The sequence below is a fragment of the Ochlerotatus camptorhynchus genome, unplaced genomic scaffold, assembly GCF_037179485.1.
Source record: "Ochlerotatus camptorhynchus isolate MF236.1 unplaced genomic scaffold, CSIRO-AGI_Acam_v1.1 ptg000434l, whole genome shotgun sequence".
NCBI classification, from domain to species: domain Eukaryota; kingdom Metazoa; phylum Arthropoda; class Insecta; order Diptera; family Culicidae; genus Ochlerotatus; species Ochlerotatus camptorhynchus.
Genome location: NW_027040920.1, coordinates 9215080 through 9235346, shown reverse-complemented (window position 1 = coordinate 9235346; position 20267 = coordinate 9215080). Strand labels below are relative to the sequence as shown.

General features: G+C 38.2%; 1 protein-coding gene across 4 annotated transcripts in view; it reads left to right on the top strand.

The window, feature by feature from the left end:
- The window catches only part of fus (fusilli), a 306247-nt gene that overhangs the window by 153200 nt on the left and 132780 nt on the right, over nt 1-20267 (top strand). For all 4 annotated transcript variants that reach the window (XM_065234594.1, XM_065234595.1, XM_065234593.1 and 1 more), the window contains exon 3: nt 1376-1726. In XM_065234594.1, the coding sequence (XP_065090666.1) occupies nt 1376-1726 (351 nt within the window). The remainder of the gene's footprint in view (nt 1-1375; nt 1727-20267) is intronic.

The following is a 20267-nucleotide window of genomic DNA, read 5'->3' as shown; positions in this document are numbered from 1 at the left end:
AATTTATTTTGAATTTGGAACAAATAAAGAGTTAAAAAAAAAAAAAAAAAAAAAAGAAAACCAACCAACCATTTCTAAGGTCTAAGCCAGATCACTCGATTTATTTTGATTTATTCAAGATTTTGCACTTCGCTGTTGCGAAACCTGTCTACGTTAAATGTTTCTTTCACAAATAAGCATCAGTGGCACTTGAGTTATTGTTTTACTCAAAATAGTATATTTTCAACGTTTTTTAGTTTTCTTTAAACCTGGAAATTTTCCGTTGAGGTCCTTGAAAAACCTGGAAGACTCAAGGGATATTATGTAGTTAACTCTCTGCTAGCCATTTCTATCTCAAATCTGGTACTTTAGTTTTCAAAATGGCGCTAGGAATGCGCTCTCTAAATGTGGGACCAGCAATTTCCGAGAAAACTGCTCATGACGCACATAAGCTTCGGAGCATAATCCATCAAAACCTCAATTGCACGTCATGCACCAATCTCCAAGGTGCTTTGAACAATGGCATTACAATCCAGGAAGTTCTACGCATTTCCATCATCAACGTTTTTCTATCTCAATCTATTTTTATGCAAAACGCTACGCCACTTGCAGTGTAACGATAAAGCCTCGTTTTTTCTCTCCTCCCATTCCCATCCAATAATGATCGTTGCACATGATGTCAAAAGCCAGTGATGGAACAAAAAAGGTCATCGAAGATGCTTGATCCAATCAAAGTTGCGAACACACACACACACAAAAAAATACCAATAATTTCCAGTAGCTCATCGCATTTAATCACACTTATAATCGATCGTCTATCCCCGTTCCTTTTTTTTTGTTGCCTTCTTATTAGCCAGTGTGCTGTGGCCCAGCGATTGAGAGAAGTGCTATACTGAAGAGCGTCTCATCGACACACAAATTACAATCCAAGATCTGTCCGCGAACGTACTGCGGAGGTTGATGCTTTCAACGGGAACCTCTAATGACAGGATTACGAAAAAATCCAATCACCTCAGGCCGGGGTGAAAAAACGGAATCGATCGATTGATCTACGCTCGTGTGCTTGGTCTCGGTCCTCTCGGTGATAATCGTTCATGGCTGCTAGCTGTGCGATAGTACCAGGTAGCTGTCATGATTGATGTTTTTATTCGAGTTGACGTTCCATTTCAAACCCGTACCTCCCTTTGTTTGCATGCACTGTTTAGATACTGCATCAGGACCGTAATCTTTCAATTACCCGTGACAGATTTGATTTGAATATAGATTATGATTGCCCCCTCGGATCGGCGATTGAGGTTATTTGTGTCGAAACTGGGTTGATTTGAATGTCTGATATGCATATCAGCCATACGATTTGAATGCTCATGGTCTCTTTTGTTCTCGATTTTCCCCGCAGATCGTCGGCGTCAAGCAGTATTTCGTCCGGCCGTCCAACCCGCAGCAGGGTCGGGAGCACCAGAATGCCCTTCACAACAGCAGCGCCAGCAGTGCCAGCCAGAACAACATCAGCTCCAGCAATACCTCGCTTGATCAGTCCATCGGAACGACCTGTTCGTCACAGTCGTCGTCCGGCGTCAACAACAACTCGACCAGCGGAGTATCTTCGTCCTCGTCGACGTCCGCCGGCGCCGCCGCCGCCACCACCACCGCTGCCGCCGTACCGGAGTGTGCAATCAGCCAGGAGATACCCGCCATCGAGTCCCTGATCCAGTCTAACGGACGACCGCTAGAAGAGGTGCTCGAACAGGTGAGCCCACGATTTTTCACTTTTAATACCACTGTCAACGCGATGACATACTTCTCTTCTCGCTGGTGTGCCGTGTGGTTTCTCGCAGGAAAGTAGATTATAGATTATGCGTAAACTCCGGACAAGAAAATGGACAAGATCAGGTTTTAGCGCTGATACCTTTGTACGGTAAATTTATTGCGAAATGATGGCACGTGACAAATCTGCTTGGTTGGGGTTCGTTGCTTTGATTATTGCCACTTGCCACAAGTTGATACTCTCTCTCTCTCTCTGTATGTGACTCCGATGCAGCTCCGATTGGCGTTTATGGTAGAAGTGTATGCGGACGATAGCATTTTCACAAGTTGATCAATTACAGCGTTACAGTTTTGATGGATTGATCGGCTGATTTGCTAGTAGTTGTGAAATCCTGATTTTCTAAATCCTGTTGATCCTGGGTTTATTAGGGGTTACCGGGATCGCAGATTGTTTAAATTTCCTATCCTACTAATTAATTACATCATCTCGTAGGCAGTGTCGCTGTGGTGTAACGTAATTCCATTTCACTGGAAAGCGTAATTTGATTTGATTTCTACATTAATCACTGCATCTAGCAGTAATGGAAAGTTTTCCTCAGTCGGCTTGTTCATAGCTGTGCCCTATTATTATTGGCCTATAAACAATTAACTAAAACTGTACATTACAACACAGCAAGACGTTGGAGTAGCAAAAAATCCCCCAACTTTACTCCTCTCTTTAACAACGACGTATGTAATCTCTTGACGCCATCGGACTTTCCTTCACCGGTCGATGACAACGATGATGTTGGTACGCACTTGATGTACAGTGGTGAACGAGACATTTGCTAAGTAAATACTACTTTTGTTCAGAATGTCTAACTTAAGGCATTTGTTAATCTACATTTGCTGAAACAACTGTGAGCCCGTTACTGTAATGATCTGCGGAAAATTTTTGTATTCATGTAAAATTTTCTCAACTGCAACTTTGCTCAAGACCGTATTTGAATTGAATTCGTTATTAATTAATAATAAATGTTATTAATTAATAAATTATGCTCCATAATCTGCTCAGCAGGCAACATTGGCGCGGTGCAAGATGCAGTGTTGCCCTGAAAGCAGTCGATAAATCATATCAGAAAGTTATCGACTCTTAAATTTATTATTAACTAATTACCTTGAAGTCAAGTCAAAAAGTGGTCTGCAACAAAGTTGTAGCTGATGAAATTTTAGATAGAAAACTTTTTCTTAAATCACAATGACGAAGTACTAGAACGCTGAGAACATAAAGCTAACTTTTCCCCTATTAGTTCCCATATATAGTAATCTTCAAAGGGCCAGTGCAGTATGACTTCGCATTCAAATAATCTCAAATCTGGACCGGATTCAAAATCAACTGAGCCTGGTGGAGTAAAATCGCTATTTTGATCCGTTCTAATGGCCATCACTGTAGCTGTTGTCGGTTGTCTCAAGTTGACGCGAACAACGCGTTTGAATTTAATTTATCGTCAACTCGTTACACATCACTCACCGTTCTATTTTTTACCTTCCGAATTCAACTGCTTTTATTGCATTTCTTACCGAATGCCTCGAACCGCAAAAACTGAACTAATATTCATAAAATCTGTGTCTACTTCAATGTCCACACAAACCGCAAAAAAACCCGTACTAATATCCATAAAATCTGTGTCTACTTCAATGTCCCCACAGTGAAGCAGACACAAATGGCGCGGCATTGCGCTCCGACAAAGGGAATAACCATCCGAAATTGTTAGGATTTGTAGTTTTTCCTCGTTTCTTGACGAACGATGCGCGATCTCTAATGGACTTCTTGAAATCGTACAAACAACAACCTATGTCTACGACGAATGCAGTTTAATTACATCGGCATGCGTGCAGTTTCCTGTGTGAGGAGAAAGACCAAAAAAATTATTCACTCTTGACGAATTTAGAGTACTTCAGTAAAGGGTGTCCCACATCAAATTGCATCACGGAAAAAAACGCTGTAGAAAATTACCCATTGGGTATTTTCTCTTGAAAATTTGGGTAGAAGTAGTTTAGAGTGTATTGTTTACACTGTATTTTTATCGCTGTCAGGTTTTCGAAAGTTGGAAAAAATGGCGTCACCCGAAAAGCAACGTCGTGAATTGATTTTGCGCAAGCACCTGGAAAATCCTCAACTCTCTTATCGGGACATCGGAAAACAACTCGGAATCGTGCAGTCAACGGTGAGTCGTGTGATTAAACGATACTACGAAACTCTGAGTATCGAACGGAAGGCGAAATGCGGTCAGAATGGATGTTCTATTAGTGATCACAAGCGTGTCGTGGAAGCGTTTATGTGGAATCCCAATGCTTCGGTCAGGCATGTTGAATCTGTCCAAGTCTTTCGTTCAGAGAGCCAAGGCCCGGGAGAGACTGCATACGTACAAAGTGCAGAAGGCTCCAAATCGTGATGAACGCTTACTAATGGGTTATATTTTATAGTCTGAATGTTTGAAAAGGATCGGTAAACTAGGTAATTTTGTACAGCGTTTTTTTCCGTGATGCAATTTGATGTGGTACACCCTTTATGAACAGATGTTGAAATTGAGCGAAGGGCCAATACTAATCAAATGCGCACTCTTTTGCCTAACTCATTTGATGGATGAGTGGTTTTGTGGTTTTTCCTCAAATACAGGCTTGATGGAGCCTCACTCGCGAGTTTGAAATGATCCGAGCGTTGCATTTTTCTGAGGAGTAGAATGCCTACTGCCAAATCATTCCACTGAGCTTCAGAGCTTGTGAGCGAAGGGGGATAAAATGAGAGTTTGTTGCTGTTTGTTCATGCTTTCTATCACACGCTCTTACTCTCACTCTAGGTGAACTATGAGCTTCTTGCGTCGAACAAAAAAGTCATCCGGAGTCTCGAAAAGCGCACCTCACGTCAAATCATCCTCTCTCTCGAGGAGTTTTTGTTTACTTCTTCCATATTCCTGCCGCCACTCACTCGAGGTGAGAGCTAGCTAAACTCGTAGGACAAGAGTGTTTTAAAACCTCCAGTGAGTTTGAGGAGTTTCAGCAAGCCTGCTCCAATCCACAGACAAAAGAGTGCGCGTTTGACTTGCTCATATACTGTCGGCGGCTGTATCCATCAAAGTATGGTAATTCAACGGGAGAACCGGTAAAATCCATAAATCTGAATATATGATCAATTATATTTTCTTATTGTTTATGAATGAACAAGTTTATAAAGTTTGTGAAAAATGAATTTCTGAAATTGCCATGATCTCTAAGTCATGCAGATTTCAACTTTATCAACTTATGTGTTACTATTCCAAATGGTTTATTATTAATTTATTTAAAATCAACTTACAATTTAGTGTTTCCATAATTACCTTGGAATTCTGGTTAGAATAATCATGGGATTCTTCTAAAAACTCACAAGAAAATACTTTTAGAACTCTTCTCGTATCTTGGAATTCTCTTTGAAATTCCCTTGAAATTTCCTCGGAATCCTCCGTAGGATTCCTTTAGTATTATGCTGAGAATTAAACTCCTTTGAAAGTATTCTCAAAGTATTAATCAAAATTTTCCTCGGGAATTTCAGTATTTAGACTAGACTGGACTAGAAAAATATCTTCAGGAATCCACCAGAGTTTATTTCTTTATAAATTATCTTAAGAACACCCTATAAATTCTGTTAATGATTATTTTCGAATTCTCGCCTAAATTCTCTTGGAATTAGTTTAAAAATTCACTCGCTAATCTTCTCATGATCACAATAAAATTCAACTCAGAATCAGATGTTCTTGTCACAACTTCCATGGAATTACTTGTAGAATTATCTAGTAATTCAAATCAGAAATTTGATTCTTCCCATAAATTCCATGAAATTCATCTCAGAATTCCTTGTGACATTATTTCAGAATTATTTTAGAAATCTGGTCAGAACTCCCTTAGGATGTTTATCAGAATTTTGTAGTTATTCTGCTGAGCATTTCTCTTGAATTAACACTGAAATTCCTTTTAAATTATCCTAAAAAATCCATAAGAATTATCCCCAGAATTGTATGATTTTTTTTATTACTGGAGCCCTGAACCTTCTTCCAATTAGAAGAGCATTGAAAACTTTACAGATCTAATATCTTGAACGAATATCTGAGAGACATGATTAGGATTGTTTTATAGTTGGTGATATTCTGAACAATATATGATTAACCTGAAGTCTTAAAAATAATATCCAAAGGATTTTATGGAGATCTTTGATCAACTGAAGCTCTTTGGAATAATTTCTGGTCTACCTGATACTTTTAAAACATTTCTTAGATCGTGACTTGAATTGTTGACCAACCTGAAGTCTTGAAACATAATTTAAGGACTTTAAGGTGATCTTAAATCAAGTGAAGGCCTTTGGGATGATTCAATGTCAACCTGATTTCTTAAAACAATATCTGAGAGACGGGATTTGAATTGATGGAATATTGGAGGTGTTAAGAACAATTTATGATCATCCTCGAGTCTAGAAAAAATTTACAAAGAGTTATTCTGCTGAGCATTTCTCTTGAATTAACACTTAAATGCTTTTTAAATTCTCCTAAAAAAATCCATTAGAATTATCCCCAGAATTGTATGATTTTTTTTATTACTGGAGTCCTAAACCTTCTTCCAATTTGTAGAGCATTGAAAACTTTACAGATCTGATATCTTGAACGAATATCTGAGAGACATTATTTCGATTGTTTTACAGTTGGTGATATTCTGAACAATATATGATTAACCTGAAGTCTTAAAAATAATATCCAAAGGACTTTATGGAGATCTTTGATCAACTGAAGCTCTTTGGAATAATTTCTGGTCTACCTGATACTTTTAAAACATTTCTGAGATCGTGACTTGAATTGTTGGACGGTTGAAGATCTTCAGAAGAATACTTGACCAACCTGAAGTCTTGAAAAATAATTAAAGGACTTAAATCAAGTGAAGGCATTTGGGATAATTCCTGGTCAACATGATTTCTTAAAACAACATCTGAGAGACGTGATTTGAATTGTTGGACTTTTGGAGATGTTAAGAACAATTTATGAACATCCTCGAGTCTTGAAAAAAAAAAAAATCCAAATGGCTCTTTGGAGATCTTTGATCAACTAAACGTCTTTGGGATAATTCCTTATTAAAACTTCCGAGATGTCCATAGAACTTCCGAGATGATGAAAGAACGGTCGAGAAGTATTATTATTTTTGCCTTTACTATAGACACAGCTCTTATTGAACTTCAGAGCGGTCCATAGTACTTCCGTGCAGTTCACAGGACTTAAGAGAAATTCATAGAATTTTTTAGATGTTTGTAGAACTCTCGTGATATTCATAAAACCTACGAGCAGTTCACAGATCTTCCGAACAATTCACAGAACTTCCAAGATGTTCATAGAACTTCCAAAGTTTTCATAGAACATTACAGATTCTCATAGAACTTGTGAGATGAAAATGGAATTTCCGAGCAGTTCCTTGAACTTCCGAGAAGTTTATAGAACTTTTAAAATTCTCATAGAACTTTCGAGATGTTCATGGTACTTCCGATATTATCATGGAACTTCGGAGATGATTATAGAACTTCCGAGCAGTTCTTAGGACTTTCGAGAGATTCACAGAATTATCGAGATGTTTGTAGAACTTTCAAAGTGTTCATAGAATAGATAATCATAGAATTTCCGAGCAGTTTGCAAAACTTCTGAGAACTTACGAGCTGTTCACAGAACATCCGAGCAGTTCACAGAACTTCCTAGATGTTCATAGATGTTCCAAAGTGTTCATAGAACACTAGAGATTCGAATAGAACTTGCGTGATGAAAAATGAATTTCCGAGCAGTTCATTGAACTTACGAGAAGTTTATAAAACTTTCAAAACTCTCATAGAGCTTCCGAGATGTTCATGGTACTTCCGAGATGTTCATGGTACTTCCCAGATGATCATAGAACTTTTGAGCAGTTCATAAAACTTTCAAGACCTTCCGTGCAGTTCACAGGACTTTCGAGAAATTCATAGAATTATCGAGATGTTTGTAGAGCTTCTGAGATATTCATAGAACTTACGAGCATTTTAAATAACCTCCGAACAGTTCACACAACTTCCGAGATGTTCATAAAACTTCCAAAATGTTCGTAGATCACTACATATTCTCATAGAACTTCCGACATGTTCATGGAATTTCCAAGTTTTTCCAACTTCCGAGAAGTTTATAGAACTTGCAAAACTCTCACAAAACTTTCGAGATGTTGATGGTACTTTAGAGATGAGCATGGAATTTTGGAGGGGATCATGTAACTTTCGAGAACTTCCGTGCAGTTCACAGGACTTTCGAGAAATTCATAGAATTATCGAGATGTTTGTAGAACTCCCGAGATATTCATAGAACTTACGAGCAGTTTACAGAACTTCCGAGATGTTCATAGAACTTCCAAAGTGCTCATAGAATAGATGATTATAGAATTTCCGAGCAGTTTACAGAACTTCTGAGAAGTTTATCAAAACTCTAATACAACTTCCGAGATGTTCATGGACATGGAACTTCCGAAATGATCATAGAACTTCCGAGATGTTCGTAGAACTTCCGAGAACTTCCGTGCAGTTCGCAGGACATTCGAGAAATCCATAGAATTTTCGAGATGTTTGTAGATCTCCCAAGATATTCATAGAACTTACGAGCTGTTCACAGAACTTCTGAGAATTTTATAGAACTTTCGAAACTCTTATATAGCTTCCGAGATGTTCATGGTACTTCCGAGATGAGCATGGATCTTCGGGATCACAGAACTTCCGAGATGTTCATAGAACTTCTAAAGTGTTCATATAACACTAGAGATTCGCATAGAACTTGCGTGATGAAAATGGAATTTCCGAACTGCTCGGAACACTACAACCGGCATGTTCATGGAACTCCCGAGAAGTTTATAGAACTTTCAAAACTCTCATACTTCCGAGATGAGCATGAAACTTTGGAGAATGCACTTTCGAGAAATGCATTGATGTTTGTAGAACTCTCGCGATATTCATAAAACCTACGAGCAGTTCACAGATCTTTCAACGAATTCACAGAACTTCCAAGATGTTCATAGAACACTAGAGATTCTCGTAGAACTTCTGAGATGATCATAGAACTTCCGTGCAGTACATAAACTTCTGAGAAGTTTATAGCTTTCAAAACTCTTCGTCGACTTTCGAGATGCTCATGAAACTTCCGAGATGAGTATGGAACTTAGAAGATGATCATAGAACTTCCGAGAAGTTCATAGAACTTCCGAGAACTTCCGTGCAGCTCACAGCACTTTCGATAAATTCATTGAATGTTCAAAATGTTTGTAGAACTTCCGAGATATTAATAGAACTTAAGAGCATTTCACATAACTTCCGAACAGTTCAAATAACTTCCGAGATGTTCATAAAACTTCCAAAGTGTTCATGGAACAGTACAGATTCTCATAGAACTTCCGACATGTTCATGGAATTTCCGAGCAGTTCATTGAACTTCCGAGAAGTTTATAGAACTTTCAAAACTCTCACAGAACTTTCGAGATGTTCATGGTACTTTAGAGATGAGCATGGAATATCGGAGGGGATCATGTAACTTTCAAGAACTTCCGTGCAGTTCACAGGACTTTCGAGAAATTCATAGAATTATCGAGATGTTTGTAAAACTCCCGAAATATTCGTAGAACTTACGAGCAGTTCACAGAACTTCCGAGATGTTCTTAGAACTTCCAAAGTGTTCATAGAATAGATGATTATAGAATTTCCGAGCAGTTTACAGAACTTCTGAGAAGTTTATCAAAACTCTAATACAACTTCCGAGATGTTCATGGACATGGAACTTCCGAAATGATCATAGAACTTCCGAGATGTTCGTAGAACTTCCGAGAACTTCCGTGCAGTTCGCAGGACATTCGAGAAATCCATAGAATTTTCGAGATGTTTGTAGATCTCCCAAGATATTCATAGAACTTACGAGCTGTTCACAGAACTTCTGAGAATTTTATAGAACTTTCGAAACTCTTATATAGCTTCCGAGATGTTCATGGTACTTCCGAGATGAGCATGGATCTTCGGGATCACAGAACTTCCGAGATGTTCATAGAACTTCTAAAGTGTTCATATAACACTAGAGATTCGCATAGAACTTGCGTGATGAAAATGGAATTTCCGAACTGCTCGGAACACTACAACCGGCATGTTCATGGAACTCCCGAGAAGTTTATAGAACTTTCAAAACTCTCATACTTCCGAGATGAGCATGAAACTTTGGAGAATGCACTTTCGAGAAATGCATTGATGTTTGTAGAGTTCACAGATCTTTCAACGAATTCACAGATTTCCAAGATGTTCATAGAACACTAGAGATTCTCGTAGAACTTCTGAGATGATCATAGAACTTCTGAGAAGTTTATAGCTTTCAAAACTCTTCGTCGACTTTCGAGATGCTCATGAAACTTCCGAGATGAGTATGGAACTTAGAAGATGATCATAGAACTTCCGAGAAGTTCATAGAACTTCCGAGAACTTCCGTGCAGCTCACAGCACTTTCGATAAATTCATTGAATGTTCAAAATGTTTGTAGAACTTCCGAGATATTAATAGAACTTAAGAGCATTTCACATAACTTCCGAACAGTTCAAATAACTTCCGAGATGTTCATAAAACTTCCAAAGTGTTCATGGAACAGTACAGATTCTCATAGAACTTCCGACATGTTCATGGAATTTCCGAGCAGTTCATTGAACTTCCGAGAAGTTTATAGAACTTTCAAAACTCTCACAGAACTTTCGAGATGTTCATGGTACTTTAGATATGAGCATGGAATATCGGAGGTGATCATGTAACTTCTGAGAACTTCTGTGCAGTTCACAGGACTTTCAAGAAATTCCTAGAATTATCGAGATGTTTGTAGAACTCCCGAGATATTCATAGAACTTACGAGCATTTTAAATAATTTCCGAACAGTTTACACAACTTCCGAGATGTTCATAGAACTTCCAAAATGTTCGTAGATCACTACATATTCTCATAGAACTTCCGACATGTTCATGGAATTTCCGAGTTTTTCAAACTTCCGAGAAGTTTATAGAACTTGCAAAACTCTCACAAAACTTTCGAGATGTTCATGGTACTTTAGAGATGAGCATGGAATTTCGGAGAATTTCGAGAACTTCCGTGCAGTTCACAGGACTTTCAAGAATATCATAGAATTGTCGAGATGTTTATAGAACTCCAGAGATATTCATAGAACTTACTAGCAGTTCACAGAACTTCCAAGATGTGCATAGAACATCCAAAGTGTTCATAGAATAGATGATCATAGAATTTCCGAGCAGTTTACAAAACTTCTGAAAAGTTTATCAAAACTCTTATACAACTTCCGAGATGTTCATGGAACTTCCGAAATGATCATAGAACTTCCGAGATGTTCGTAGAACTTCCGAGAACTTCCGTGCAGTTCGCAGGACATTCGAGAAATCCATAGAATTTTCGAGATTTTTGTAGAACTCTAAAGATATTCATAGAACTTACGAGATGTTCATAGAACTTACGAGATGTTCACAGAACTTCCAAAGTGTTCATAGAACACTAGAGATTCTCATAGAACTTGTGAGATTAAAATGGAATTTCCGAGCAGTTCATTGAACTTCCGAGAAGTAAATAGAACTATCAAAACTCTCATAGAACTTTCGAGATGTTCTTGGTACTTCCGAGATGAGCATAGAACTTCGGAGATGATCATACAATTTCCGAGCAGTTCATAGAATATTCAAGAAATTCATAGAATTATCGAGATAATTGTAGAACTCTCGAAGTATTTGAGCAGTTCACAGAACTTCCGAACACTTTACAGAACTTTCAAATTGTTGATAGAACATTAGAAATACTCATATAATTTCCGAGAACTTCCGTGCAGTTCGCAGCACTTTTGAGAAATCCATAGAATGTTCGAGATGTTTATAAAACTCCCGAGATGTTCATAGCACTTACGAGAGCAGTTCACATAACTTTCGAGATGTTCACAAAACTTCCAAAGTGTTCATAGAACTCTAGAGATTCTCATAGAATTTTCGAGATGGCCATTGAATTTCCGAGCAGTCCATAGAACTGCCGAGAAGTTTATAGAATTTTCAAATTCGCATATAACTTCTGACATGATCTTCCTAGATGAGCATGGAACTTCGAAGGTGATCATAGAACTTCCGAGAACTTCCTTGCAGTTCAAAGGACTTTCGAGAGATTCATAGAATTTTTGAGATGTTTGTAGAATTCCCGCGATATTCATAGAACTTATGAGTAGTTCACAATTTCCGAACAGTTCACAGAACTTCCGAGATTTTCATAGAGCTTCCAAAGTGTTCATAGAACACTGCAGATTCTCATAGAACTTCCGAAAATTTAATAGAACTTCTGAGCAGTTCTGAACAATTCATAGAACTTCCAAGGTGTTCATAGAATAAAATCGAATAATTTATAGACATCGTAAAGAGAGCGGTACCTTAAAACCGTGACGTTTTAAGGCAACAGTATATTCTAGACTTCAACTCAGTAGACCATAAAATAGTTAAATATGGTTAAAGTTTCCTGTCCTAGAAAGTCATGTTGCACTTTGTAAATCTAAAGTGATTTCTTAAGTGAGCTCCAAGGGAATTCCGATAAAAAAATACCAAGGGTATCGAATTTTGACGAGACAATCCCAAAGGCATTCTGGGTAGAGTTATATGCGAATTTCTAGGATAGTTCTAAAAGTATCTCGAGAAAAGATAACTCTAGATAGTGCTGGAATCAGGGCGTAACAGCTTTTGTAAACAATGACTTTTTGTGATGATTTCTAGGAATTTAAGGCACGCTTACGCAAACCAGCAAAACCATGGGGTAAGGAAAGCCTTTCCCTATCTGATGAAGATGATGGTTTGCACGGGCGAGCCTTGACTTTTTGGAAATCATCGCGAGAAGTAATTGTTTACAAAAGCTGTTACGCCCTAATTCCAGCTCGATCTAGAATTGTGAGCTGAATTTCAAAACAATTCTGAGGTCAAATTCATGTGAATTCTCAGAAGAATTAAATCAAATTTAAAAATTCGAAGAGAAGCTTAGGATGAACTCTATGAAGTTTTGGAGTGTTCTGCAGATAATTTCTGGATTGTTATAAATAAATTTTCAAGTGACCTCCTAGAGAGCAGTTTGCAGTTTGATCAAATTCGATTTGGAGGAATTCTGAAAAGAACTGTGAATGGAAATGATTCTAAAGGTAATTCGCGAGAACATCCCAAAGAAATCCTTTCAAAGAAAATCTGAAAGTTCAGAGCTCATTTTCAAGATAGTTAAAACAAAGATAAATTTTGACAATTTGGACCCATTAACATTCGTGATCTATTTGATTCAATCGCATTCGGGTTTATGCTTAGTTTATATGTATATCGTTCAACCGGGAAAATTTCCAAAATACCTCTAAAAAAACGTAAATAAACCGGGAAATTGCTAATCGAGATTGAACCACCATGCAGTCTTCTTCATATCTAGATAGAGCTGGAATTAGGGCGTAACAGCTTTTGTAAACAATGACTTCTAACGATGATTTCTATGAATTCAAGACACGCCCACGCAGACCAACCTAGCCGGATAGGGGAAGTCTTTCCCTACCCGATGAGGATGTTGGTTTGCGTGGGTGAGCCTTGAATTTCTAGAAATCATCCAGAGAACTCATTGTTTACAAAAGCTGTTAGGCCCTGATTCCAGCCCTATCTAGATATGTTTCCTTCGCTTATTCGTACACACTTAATTTTATTTGCCGAATCTCGGCTATTTTTGCCGAGATTTGCACAACCGAGCTTCCCGCGAACATAATTTGCTGAGATCTCAGCAAAAGTGACGTTTGGTTGCTGAGATCTCAGTAAAATGTAATGTCGAGCACTCGGCTGCTCTGCAAATCTCGCTAAAAAATTGCCGAGCTGGCACGAGAAAAGAATTGATGATCGATTGACTCCATCTATTTGTCTTCATTTGTTTTCATTGGCAGCAAAAGTAATAATCTGGGAACAGTTATTCAATGCGCTTCACAATGAAAATATGATTGTTTTTTAAATTGAAAAATTGATGTTTTTCAACAGAATTCTCAACTCCATTCAATTCACCCGTCACTAATCCTATCAAAACCGATGATTATAAAATTAAGGCTGAGTGAAAGCTTGATCCCATTTCCAGTTTCTCAACTCCATATCCCCAATTTGGAATCATATATTTCATCGGTTAAATTGTCCATGCTAAGTACGTTCCAAGCCAACCATAATTAATCTTAAATAGCTCGACCGGATTATCCACGGCTCAAAAAAAAAAAAAAAAAGTTCATGGAAAAGCGAAAATTGCTTCACAGCAGCATCAACAAAGTGTTCATCTACATGTGTTGAACAACTCATTGACTTTGGAACAGCAATAGACATAGTCCGTCGCCGCCGTCGTCGTCGTCGTCGTCGTGTCGGTGCAGAGTGCACAGGTAATTAGAGGCCAAAAGGGTAGCATCTAAATGAACCGTAATTGGTTTGTTGGTGTTCAAGCGCGCGCGGACGGGCAATCTTGAACACTGCACTATGATCTAGCACCGATGTGTTCCTCCGACTGCTGGGGACCGGGGAACTACAATAGTAATCGAGGCCGGCTGCTGGAAAACAATGTTATTCAAGAAGTGTGTAATTAACAGCGCTGACCTGAACCAGAATTGCCATTCGCATGGATGTGGATTTTGATATGTGCATTTGCAATGCATGTCAAGACGTGCTAAAGTTGAGGACAGGTGTCGGAATAATTGCAGCTTTGTTTGACGATTGTGTAACAATGCAAAAATATAGCTGAAATTTTCCACTACTGCGCCAGAAGCGCTGAACTGTCCCATTTCGCAAGCACAACAAGCGTAAACAAAGACCTCGCTCGATAGCATCGGCAAACAAGTTGATTCGTCCCAGAAAACCAAAACCGGTGGACCTTAAGCGCTCTCCAATGGTTATTATCGTATTGTCGAAAAAAAGAAAAGAACAATGTTTGATCATTCATCGCGAAAAGTGAAAGGAAAATTAAGCGCAAGTCTGGTGGAATCTGGCGTGGAGGTAGGCAATCAATCGCGCCTCGTGGTGGTTTGTTTTCCTTAGCATGCGATCCTTTCGTCCGACTCAGTTGTGGTCGGTGGTTCCGAATTCCATCTGAGCTGGTAATTTGGCACTTGCCTTGCCGGGCACGCCGAAAACGATCGACGGACGATGCCGTTGGCAGTGATTAATGGAGTGCATTCACTTTCTCGTGGTCGCTCTCACCACAATAGTAAAACATTGCGAAAGGACAGAGGTCTTCGGATGGCGGCCTAGATCTAAGGCAAAATGTCAACTTGCTCCTGGGAAGGTCTTACGGTGGTGCTTGATTTGGTAATGAAAATAGTTGCATTATTTTTTGCCCGTCGATTACTTAAAATTGATTGGGAATGCTATGCAAATCGATTCGACTTCTGTTTTCTATATGGGGGGTACACTTTGCGAGTACGAAATGTGAACTTGTAACGAAAAGTGGTTAGGTTTTGATCGATTATGACGCGGTTATTTCATGATACATTTTCAATATTTTTGAAACAATCGATCGGCATTTTCTCTACGTATCGATGCAAAAAGGCAAAACTATTGATTTTCATCAATTTACTTTTCAACAATTAGTGAACGTCAAGCATCGTTTAAAACATCGTGTAAATCAAAGAGTCAATAGTTTACATAGTTTACATTTAGTAGCGTAGTCCTACGTCGACAGTTCGTGTGGGGCGGTTTCTTGTATTTTTTTACTAACTTTAGTATATATAATGCTTGACCTAAAGTAAAAAGTTAGTAACTTTTTGCACAGAAGTCAAATCAATATTTTATTTTCGGCATAATTATTTTGCAATCTGCATAATTTTTCCCAACCTAAGGTTACTGCCTGCCTAGGTTTGGTAAAAATGCACAATTTTTTAAATTTTTTGGCGGGCAACTGAGTAGTTTCGTTTTGTTTATCATACAATCTTTACAGTTCTCCTGGAAGTCCAAATCATACCCAAATTCGTTAAAATTTAGCACGTTTATCAAATCATCAAAACAAATCGAAAGAGCGGTGGGGATGTACCAGTTAGACTATTAACTGACATAACCCCAAGGCTGCAAAATGCGTGTCGATACATGTTGACATGCTTGACTCTCGACAATGCGATTATAAAATTATGATTTTGCCACCATTCGAAAGGTATGGCTATCTACTTTTATATGTATCAGAAATAAACCCGATTGGACCTGTGGTTGGCCAGCCGAAACGGAACAAAACCCGGAAAAGTCCCGAGCAAAATGCGTGTCGATTCATGTTTACACGGCTGGTTCTCGTCAATAAGGTTACCAAATTTGAAGATTGAGCTACTTTTTGAAAGTTATGACCAGTGTTAGGAAAATATCAAAAAATCAAAACTCACCAACGACCAAGATCACGCTTGATTTTCGTAGACAAAAATCAACAAGCAATCAACTGCGGTTGATTTTGCAAGCTGTGATATCGCAGCTCGGAATATCAAGCTAACAAAACTCACCAACTGCAAATCTCACCAAACTGTGGTGAGATTGAGTTTAATGATTTTTGCTTTACACCCGAATGCAACCGAAACTTCCACAACGGCTTGCAGCAGTCCCTTCGCGTCTGCCATCGGTGAAGATTAAAAAGAGATAGCAAGCTATGCTTTTTCTTTCTAAGAAAACGATGTGCAATGGAATCATTTTTGTGTCGAGTCAACTCTTAGCTTGATTTTTGCACGTTGTGAATAGTCTCGCAATATCAAAGGAGCTTGTAAAATCAATATCAAGCATGATATTTTGTTCCAATATCACGCGTGATATTGCGAGCGCATGAGAGCGGAAAAATATCGATTGATTTCTGATTTTTCCAACACTGGCTATGACTATCTTATTTCGAACGGAACAGACAAGGAACCGATTGGACTTGTGGTTGAGCATTCGGAACGGAAAAACCTGTGAGAGGTGTCTTTGCGGAAATTCAGATTCACCGATTTTTTTTATAAATTGCATCAATCATGAGCATAGAGGAAATATGCCATCACCATATCGATTCTACTACTGGGTGGCCAGAAAACGGTCTTCAAGATATCCGGAATTACCGACAAAATGGTCAATTCCTGAAAGTAGACCCAGAGTTTCGCGATTTTTTTCTAAATTGCATAGAATCATGAGCATAGAATAAATATGCCATTACCATATCGATTCTACTACCAGGTGGTCAGGAAACGGTCTTCAAGATATCCGGAATCACCGACAAAATGGTCAATTCCTGAAAGTAGACCTATGGATCCAAGATTTTTTTTAAATTTCATAAAATCATGAGGAAATAGGCAATCACCATATAGATTTGGCTATTGATTGGCCAGAAAATGGACCTCTGGATATCAGGAATCACCGGGGAAATGGTCAATTCCTGAAAGTAGACCTAGAGATCAGCGATTTTTTCTAAATTGCATACAATTATGAGCATAGAGGAAATATGCCATCACCACTTTAGATTCTTCTACCGCATGGCCAGAAAACGGTCCTCTGGATATCCGGAATCACCGACAAAATTGTCAATTCCTGAAAGTAGACCTAGAGATCCGTGATTTTATTTTCTAAATTGTATACAATCATGAGCATATATGATATACATATGGCATCTGCATATCGTTTTTTTCTACCGGGTGGCCAGAAAACGGTCCTCTGGATATCCGGAATCACTCACAAAATGGTCAATTCCTGAAAGTAGACTTAGAGACCCAAGTTTTTTTTCTAAATTGCATACAATCATGAGCATAGAGGAAATAGGCAATCACCATATAGATTTGGCTATCGATTGGCCAGAAAATGGATCTCTGGATATCCGGAATCACCGGCTGAAATGGTCAATTCCTGAAAGTAGACCTAGAGATCCGCAATTTTCTCTAAATTGCATAAAATCATGAGCATAGAGGAAATAGGCAATCACCATAGAGATTCTATTACCGGATGGTCAGAAAACGGTCTGCAAGATATCCGGAATCACCGGCAAAATGGTCAATTCCTGAAAGTAGACCTAGAGTTCCGCGATTTTTTTTCTAAATTGCTTACAATCATGAGTGTAGAGGAAATATGCCATCACCTTATCGATTTTACTACCGGGTGGTCAGAAAACGGTCCTCTGGATATCCGGAATCACTCACAAAATGGTCAATTTCTGAAAGTAGAGCTAGAGATACAAAATTTTCTCTAAATTGCATAAAATCATGAGCATAGAGAAAATAGGCAATCACCATATAGATTCGGCTATCGATTGGCCGGAAAATGTTCCTCTGGATATCCGAAATCACCGAAAAATTTGACAACTCCTGACAGTAGACCTAGAGATCCGAGATCTTTTTCTAAATTTCATTAAGCAGTGGCATTTCCTTAACCTCAATCTACCTGTGCACCAACTCTCAAAACATAAACAATTATCAAAATATTGCTTGCTATGGATAGATATCGTGTAGTGTGTTAAGTGTATTTTTCATCCGATTCGAGCATGAATATGGCATTAAATCTGGTTTTGAAAGTTTGTGCACAGGTAAAAAGTGAGGTTACGGGACGCCACTGCACAGTGGTCCAGAATGCAGATTTAGGTGGAATGATATTTTTTTAGCCTGAAATTGGAACTTTAGACTAAAAGTCTCTTCTACAAAGTTGTCCCTTATAGTTAGGCCCTCATTTTTATGACAATGAATTCTAGGGTGGTTCCTATTATCATTAAAATAAAAAAAAATCACTTTTTTTCTTGAATAAATTAAGGTATACATTCTTCGGCAAAGTTATAACTGAGCTAATTTCAAGCAACTTTGTTGAAAATAACTTTTTTGTATCTCTTAAATTGGCCGATTTAGAGCTATTTTTTGAATTGAGTTAGGGTGGCTCTTAAAAAAACAGTTTTTTTGCTCTATTTTTCTTATTTCGAATTTCTGGCCTTAAGTAATGAGCATAGAGGAAATATGCCATCACCATATAGATTCTGCTACCGATTTTCCAGAAAATGGACCTCTGGATATCCGGAAATTAGATCAGGAGACCCACGATTTTTTTTTTATTATTTGCATACAAATTTGAGCAAAGAGGATATATGCCAACACCATATCTATTCTGCTTCCGAGTGACCAGAAAACGCCCTTTCGGATATTCAGATTTATCGAAAAATTTGTGTGGTCATAAAGATCCTTGATTTTTTTTACTGCGAGCAATCTTTAGCATAGAGGAAGGGGAAGGATGCCATAACCAAGTCAATTATGTTGGCTAAAAAACAGTCATCCAGATATTTAGGCTTACCGGAAAAGTGGCCCTAGGACTCTGCGTTCAAAATAATGTAGTATGGAATTCAGAGCAATGTGGACATTTATCAGCACCCGATTGCAAGAAATTCTAGAATTGGTTTTGGAAATTAGCACTTCTCCTCAAAATGTATAGTACCTTTAGTAAAGTTGAAAACTGATATCAATATATCAATTCGACCACCATGTGGCCAGTAAACTGATTTTCAGATTTTCCTGGAAAACGAAAAATTGTTAAGGTAAACAAAATTGACATTCGTAACATCCCCAGGCAGATTTAATTATTTATTTATATTTCAAAATTTTTGTAGCGAAAATGGATGTAATGTTGGCCTAAATGCCCCTAATTTGGGCCCATACATGAATTCAGCAATCGACTAAATTTTCAATAGCAAGAATATCCATATGTACCGTCCCAATGACGCGTTCATCTAGATAAAATTGATAAATAGCAGATTTTTAGCGATGGGCCCAATCTTAGATCCATAGGCCAACATTTTCCCTATTACTCGATAACGTAACTTCGATATAACGTAACGAAACGAATAAATAATTTACTTTGTATCGAGGCTTGACCATCAACATAAAGATTATTCTGCTGGATGGCCAGAATGTGTGTATTCACCGAAAAAATAACTATTTTTGAGAAGTGATTCTAATGCTCTTTCATTGTTTATAAATGCATTCTGATTAAAGTGGAGCTATCTCAGAACCATATTGATTAGATCACCTGGTTGTCATAAAACACCCACAGTATAATTGGTAATACGCCCGTGTCCTGAATGGCATTTGTGGGTTCAAATGCACACAGTCGCCAAAAAAAAAAATTCGCAAATTTTCTCTGACACGCACGTGTGCTCCCGATCATGTGAGCTTTGGTTCTCAGTATCTGCTAATTTTCCAATAACAAAAATAACTTGTCTGAAAAAAGTTGTTTAACCGTAGTAAAAAATCAAGAATAAATGTTCTTCAAAAATCAGGAACGAGATTAATCAGGAATCGTGGAATGATTGATTAATGATTCTTTCATCAATAATCAATATTCCTTATGGTCATTGAGGTTTAGTATCAGTGCGCTCGTAGCTGTCGACAGCAGCAGTAGTATTCACGTGATTCAAGCGATATTCGATAATAGCCACTGTCTCGGTCTTGTAGCAAAATGTGTGA